This window comes from Pseudopipra pipra, chromosome 7 (genome assembly GCF_036250125.1).
Source record: "Pseudopipra pipra isolate bDixPip1 chromosome 7, bDixPip1.hap1, whole genome shotgun sequence".
NCBI classification, from domain to species: Eukaryota; Metazoa; Chordata; class Aves; order Passeriformes; family Pipridae; genus Pseudopipra; species Pseudopipra pipra.
The window spans coordinates 32,181,356-32,188,756 of record NC_087555.1 but is presented as its reverse complement, the minus strand read 5'-3'; the positions used below and the strand labels follow the sequence as shown (position 1 = coordinate 32,188,756).

The 7,401-nt window shown below is 44.1% G+C and overlaps 1 protein-coding gene across 1 annotated transcript in view; it reads left to right on the top strand.

The window, feature by feature from the left end:
* The first annotated feature begins 3,054 nt into the window (after positions 1–3,054).
* Positions 3,055–7,401, top strand: part of DPP10 (dipeptidyl peptidase like 10) — a 480,022-nt gene continuing 475,675 nt past the window's right edge. Inside the window, exon 1 of the mRNA XM_064661527.1 lies at positions 3,055–3,180. Coding sequence (XP_064517597.1) covers positions 3,121–3,180 — 60 coding nt within the window. The 5' untranslated portion in view covers positions 3,055–3,120. The remainder of the gene's footprint in view (positions 3,181–7,401) is intronic.

The window sequence follows — 7,401 nt, the reverse complement described above, 5'->3', positions numbered from 1 at the left end:
TTGAAAACCTCCTAGCAGAGCTAATATGGATACTCATATTAGAAGTCAACATCCAGAGTGAACTGCATTTTGCTAAGCAGCCAATTTCCAAAGAAGATTACACCTGTGGAGGATTAACAGCCACATCGAGGAACCAGAGGGATGGCAGGGAATGACATTACTGGAGAAGTGAGCAGTGGTGCTCTGGAGGATTTCAGTCAGCACGTTGTGGAATCCCACTCTATTGATCTACCTTGCTTCTGAGATATTTTATAATGACAAACAATGCACTTCTAGAGACTTTACAACTCCAGTCCTTATTAGGTTCATCCTCTAATTAGGTTCCATAATCAGTAAACTTTATACTTTCTAGGAATAGATATGTTAAAATTTGTAGAAGTTCATTTAAAAACAATGCCAACAAGTTATTGATCTTCTCTTTGTCTTTGGCAGCATTTTAACCCAAGCTGCTTTTTCTTTGTTATTATGAGGAAGAGATTTCTCTGTTAGCCTAAAGCTGGTTCTGGGGCTTGCAGGGAAGGTCAGCTACTGTGAAGCACAAAAAAAAAAAATCAAGAACAAGGACTTTACACAAAGTTCTCACAGGAGCTTACAAGAATCCACAGGTAAACTTAGTCAGACTAAAAATATTACTACTTCATTCTTCTGTCTTAAAGTAGTTCCTCAGTGAGATTGTTAAACACAAATATATTTGAAGATGAAGAAGAATGAGTCTTCCAGGCTACCTCTGCTTGCTCAAGCTCCTGGTGACAAATAACTTGAAATCATAATTTTCCTTTCAGAACAAGTATTTGGGCAGAGTATGGTGAAAGTTAGCCTGTTAGCCCTTTTCCCAAACAGCCACTTACTCATTCCCTCCTCCTCCACACCAACCAAAGAACCTTTGAGTTGAATCATAAGTCTCATTTTTATGTGAGGTCTTTTTTTTCCCATCTATATCCATTAAGTTTCATTCCTGCCTGCATATGATAGAGAGAGGTGAAAGAGCACTGCTGAGCCCCTGATATGCTTGCTAAATGTGTTTTTTATTGCTCAAAATCCAATAAATCTGATAAGGTGAAGGAGGCTAATGCGAGCAAGTCCTGCAGGCTAGAGGCCAGCCCGGATGCCTCATTTGTGGTGCCCAGAGATGATCCTGCCTGGGCCACGAGGGACCCTGTTGTTGTGCCTTTAGTCTACATTTGACTTCCTAGGGAAATGACATTTTTCTTGGTGTCACTGCAGTAAACATTTCTGACTGCTCTCCTCCCTCTGGAGGGGGTATTTGCACTCAAGGCCAGCTACCATACAGAGCTGCCTTGGCAGCTTTCTGCAGACTGAGTAGATCAGACTTTTCCTCATCAGCTCCATCTCTTTTACCATCCATTTGCAGCAGCACCTGCCTTTGAGTTTGAGTTAAGATGTGCAAAACGAATGTTGACAATGGAATACTGTGTTTGAGATGATTTAAAGCAGATTTTCTTCCAGGAAATTAGAATCTTCTGAAAATGAACCCCATTTAAAGGAGCTTTGGCAGACCTCTGAAGTCACGTCAAGATTTAGAAGCACAGCTGAAGGTCCCCATAGTCCTCTGCGAGCATGTGTTGAGCTTTGAGCACTCAGCCTTCTCCCCTTGCCTGTCCTTCCCTGTCAGAGTGGGATGAACCTTTGACTTGCACCTCCGGGCCTGAACCCTGGTGCAGGTGCTTGGAGGAAACCAATGCCTGTATAGAGTTTCTTCACACCACTCTAAGCACAGCTTGAAGTCTTTAGTAAAACTTTTGTTTTCTTGCATTGTTACTTTTTGGACACGTGCTTTGTACAGTTTCTTCAAATTACTTAAAAGAATGGGTGGGCGTAGGAAGGAAAATGAGACAGAACCATAGAACAAGCTCAACCTGGGGCCTGAATATTTAAAAGTCATTTTATTTCTGAGCAATAGCTTCCTGTGCTGGAATTATAACTTTTGATACAGTATCATATAGTGCTCAACATCCTCCCTCTTGAAAGAACTGATGCTTCAGAGATGCCTAAAGCTGGAGACTCATGCAGTGAGACACTCCAAATCAGCAGTTTCTTCAGGAGATTTTGCCATGGCTTCTGGCTGCAGTCTGCCCTTGTTCTTCTTCACTTTCCCCTGAACAGACTTTACCTGCCCTTGTTGCAGTTTCATGCATCCCTCAAAGACACCCCAGGTATGTGGCATGCTGTGTCTTGTTTTACTGGTAGGTTTCTTTAAAGTAAAAGTCATTTCAAGATGTTGTAGGTATACAACATTGCTTGATCATTATCAGCCTGAGATGTCACAATCCACTCACAGAGCTTACTAGTTTCCATTCCCAAATCCTAGCTTTGATACCAGCTCTGGGATGGACCCACAGAAGGAGCATTTTGTATGTTTCTGGCAAGTCCTGCTGAGTGCTGTGGAGGGTACGGATTTTTAGACTGTACCACAAACAAACTCAATGAAAGTTATTTGGGTGAAAGTCTAATCAGAGCTGCATTTCTTCTGATCCACGGCGAAGCGTACAGCTGTTACAGTGCTTAACAAGGCGCGATGATGTGTGCTTAACAAAACACGGAAACCCCTTGTGCGCTGGCAGTGGACGCGGGGCTGATGCTCGAGCCTCGTACCTGCGTTACATAAGAACGCCCGTACCCCAGTACCGCAGCGGGCTGGAGTCGCTTCAGAACCGAAGGAAGAGGCGGCAGGAGGGAATGGGGAAGGGAGAAAGGAAGAAAAAACACCCAACCAAACGGGAAGCACAGAAGAAAAAGCAGCCAACATAAACTTTCTGCTGCAGTCCTACTAATTTCAGCTGAGAGCGCTGCGGGGCTCGGCTTTCTCAGAGCGCGGCTGATCTCGCTCAGACTCTGCTCCCCGGCCCCGGGGGCGAGGGCGGCGGGGCTCCACCAGACCCCAGCTCCGGCTCGGTCCCGGTCCGGTCCCGGTTCATTGGGCGGTGCCGGTGCCGGACGGGGCGGAGCGGGCGGGCGGCCCCCGCCGGGCGGAGCTGTGCCGGATCCCCGGGGGTGCGGGAGCATCGCAGCCGGAGCATCGCAACCGGAGCCCCCCAGGCAGCTCGGAGGCGCCGGGAGGGACCCGCGGGCGCCCCATGCCCGCCCGGCGCCGCCGGCAACATGAACCAGACGGCGACCGTGTCCCACCACGTCCACTGCCACGCGTCGCGGGGCGTCAAGGTAGGGCGGGCGGCAGCGGGGGCTCCGCGGCCGCCCCCGAGCCGCTCACCTGCCGTGGGGCGCGGGCAGAGCTCGGCGGAGGGCGAGGCGAGGCGAGGAGGGACAGCTTGGCTCCCGCCGGGCACCGGCACCGAGCGAGCCCAGCGCGGGGCTGTGCCCAAAGTTCGCCCCGGAGGAGGCGGCGGTGGGCACGGAGCTGTGGTTGCCTCCCGAATCGCTGCTCCGCGGTACTGGTGCGGGAAAGGTTCTGGATGAGGGATACAGCGTGAAATCGACTTGTTAGTCATGGTTTTGCCGCTGTCCGGTCGGGACAATCCGGGACGGGACGGTATGTTTGCTGGTGGTGGTGTCCACATGTGTGAGAGAGTTGTGTGGATGCTGTGGCTGGGCAGTGAGGGTGATGGTGGGGAAAGCCACGGGCTCTCTCCTTGACTGCCTTCTTCCCGAGCCTCTGACACTATCCTGCCTTTGCATGGATCGAAAACTACTTTCCAGCGGAGTTACTGCACTCTACAGTGACAAAATGAAATCCCTAACCAGATTGGTATTCAGTAGGAAGTATCTATGCAGAAATAAGTGGGGTTTTTTACTCCCTAAAATAAAATAACAATTCAATCAGTGGTGATATTCGATTAGTGATCCTTAGTTCTGAAAATACCAGCATCAAGAAATTTTACACCAGCTATTTTGTTTCATTAAATGATGCGAAAGCCTGAAAAGTTCACTTCAGTGCCTTGCTCTTGGTGACTCAGGCTGTCCTGGCACAAGGTTGTGCACAGGTTTGTGTGGGGTGAGTAAACCTGCTGGGGCTTTGCTCCCTTCACAGCAAAGTTAGGGGGTTTGGGGTTTGTTTGTCTTCTCAGAAGGAGCAGTTGAACTGCACATCAGGTTCAGGAAATTGTCAGCTGGGCTTTATCCCATTAGTGCTGGGAATAAAAATCATGACTTAGAGCTGAGGCAGGAGGGGATTAAAGGTATAAGTCTTCGATTAGCACAGCCATTTTTATATAGGCTGCATTAAGCTTTGCAGTGTATAATCAGTAATGCAAAATGTCTGCAGGCTCAGGGACGAGGGGGGATTTACCTGTGGCTCTAATGACCAGTTGTGTAACACATAACTGTATCCATCACACCATAAACGGCTGGTTAGTTCATGCTCAAATGGGCAAGGTCATGGGAAGTGATGAATTACAATTGCCCTGGCCTACTTCAAAGAGTCAGCAAATATAATATTAAATTGCTTAAAACCATTTCATCCTCTCTAGATCTGTCTCTGAAAGTACCAGAGAACAGAGAGGGGCCTGGTATTGCTCTGGGAAGTATTCCTTTCTTATGTTTGGGACAGCCAATGCTAATTTTTCACTGACAGCAACATTTATTAAGTTCATTTGACTGGACTTTTAAGCCAAAACAACAACAACCACCAATATCAATATGCCATTAAAAAAAAAAAAGACCCAGACAAGTCAATAGTCTTCAAAAAGAGAGAACATGAATCAGAGCCTTCTAGACATGAGTCCATTTTACAACCAACACAGTAATACTGATGCCATTAGAAAACTGTCTCATTTTTCTACTCTTAATTCAATGTGTCAGGTGTAAAATCTGCTTTATAAATAGTTTCAAGTGCTTCTATGCTGAGTCAATGGATATTCCATGAGAAAGTATTTATGACTGTAGAGGAGAAGTAACTGCCCTATGGTAATGAGGACCTCAAATTGGAAATTACTTTCAAAATACTTCATTAGTGACCAAACAAATATAAACCGCATATTAATCATAACTTACCGAGAAACAGTTTTAGTTCCAGTAATTATGAAGACTCAAGAAAAAGGTTACTCAAGAAAAGGAAAACTTCACACCTACTGGAATGAGACTTCTAAAGCTCCTTCTTTTTTCTCTTATTCTTATACTTTTATTTCTCCCCAGCAAACAAACCTGTGAGATCTCAGCTCCTGTGTTGCAATCAATGTGATGTTACTTCTCAATGGTTTTTGGATCAGCTACTCACTGCTCTGTAACACAGCATAAACTTCTGAATTCACAGAACAAGAAGCAGAAGGATCCACTTGTCCAGTACATTGAATCCCACAAACTTTGTCCGTGACAATTCCTGCTCTGAATCACCCTGTCACTGCAGCGGGGCTGGTGCCCAGACACAGGGAAGCCCTGTCCCTTTGTCATGTTCTGCTTTGTTGAGGGGAGGGCACAACTCCATGTACTCATGGAGGGCATCCATGAGTACTGAGAACTGAGTGCACTGCATCCAGTGTAGGTTTGGTGACAGAGAAAAAAGTGGACAGAGGAAAATGAATATCAAGCAAGGAAAAAAAGCCCAGAGATACCAAACCCCTTGGATAAAATGCAAAATCTTCTAATAAAGCCTTTTACCTCTAAGACTTTTTACAGCTTTTTTTTTTAAAATGATTGCAAATCTTACCACTTTGGTGACACTACCATGAATGATAATCTTTCACTCTGAGATCTGTAACAAAAACTTCTAGGATTTAGCTGTGAATGTCAAATACCTGCTTCATTTTTATATTGTTATAGCCTCGACTTCAAGATCTCGCCCAGGTTTTATTCTTCACACTTTTGACTCATCTTGTCAACACAGCGAGTAAATTAGCTCTTCCAGGAGAGTCACTTCCATGTTGCATTGATGACCAAATGATTTTTTAACATTTTTTTCCCCTGACAGAGAAAAATTCTGTTGAAACATTGTTTGCTTTGCTTGGAGGAAGAAAAGTAAAAAACACCCTGCAAAACAGAAATAGAAAATAATAATTATATTGGGTGGCTAGGATCTGCCAAAACAAACCAAACATTTGTCTTCAAGCCAAACATTTGTACTGAATTTACAGGGACTGCAAAATAGAAATGTTTATGTCTTGCTCTTAACACAGTTAGGTCTACATTTTGCTCTTATTAAAAAAAAAAAGTGGATTTAAGCTAATGTTTCTGTGGCTTTCTACATTCTTTAATAATAAAACATTCTCTCTCAGATCATGACTCTCTGCTGTTATCAGCCTAATATTGATCTGACTGTGAGCTGGATCATGGAAGGAGTTACTAATTGGCATTCCAGAAGCACATAATTACTGTGTAATATAATATGTATGTTATAACCTTTTACTCTTCTTTCTTTCTTACCTTCCTTTCACTTTTATTTATTCATTAGCTTTTAGATTGTAAACTATAAAAGGCCAGTGCAGATATGTCCTTAGCAAAAATTCTATGGCAAGTCTCATCAGTATCCAGGGACTATATCAGGAGTTTTTATATTTCTGGTTTATTGTAGTAGTGTTTTAGCACTTGCTAATTGATGAATAGCGGTGTACTAATTGTTTTCTTATTTACAATTAGATTGAGGAGCACATAATTTAAGGGGGGTTGTAGTGTTTCTTTTGGACTTATATGTGTGCTTAGGGCAACTAAGATTTTTTCACCAAGCCTACACCTTAGCAGGAAACATCTGCCCTCTCCTGCAAACTGCTGTACACCCATGTCCTCCTAAAGAGAGAGAGAGATATTCATATTTAATTGTTCCCGTTCATAAAGGCTGCTCAGTCATACTTTTTGGGTCGAAACCTCAGGTAGTCAGATCTTTAAATACCCACAGGATGTGCCCAAATCAAGCCTTGTGCAGATAGGAGAATCATTCAAATCTACCAGCTGTTTAGGAAATAAATCCCTTAAAATGAGAGCAGCATTTCTGAAATTCATTACATCAAAAGCAAGTCACTAACAGATAATCTCAGTGAGTGTTCAATTATGAACTAGCCAGAATAATACGTAACGAAGGGCACAAGAAATACAGGGTTGTGTCATTGTTAGGAAAACAGTACATGAAAGCAAAAAAGAAGAAGAAAAAAGGATACATTTAAAATTAATAAGTTTGCAAGGTATTTTGTTTAAGGCAATAGAAGTTTGAGCTGTGCTGTGCTGTGTGCAAACATGTTTATATTGCCATGTGAGGAGCCCCAGCTCTGGGGAAGCGCAGTGTAGCGGTGGCTGTGGTGGCAGGAGGCAGGCTGGTGATGGGAACACAGGTCACTGTCACACTGCTGGATGTGAGCAGCTCAAAGTGCACATATAGAACAGAGTAAATATTTTTTATTTTTGATTTTCCTAAATGCTGAGTAAATGTACAATACCCTTGTGTTGATTCCGTTCTTGATACTCTCTCAGGAGGTGCATAGTGACCTGTTAGGGGACTCA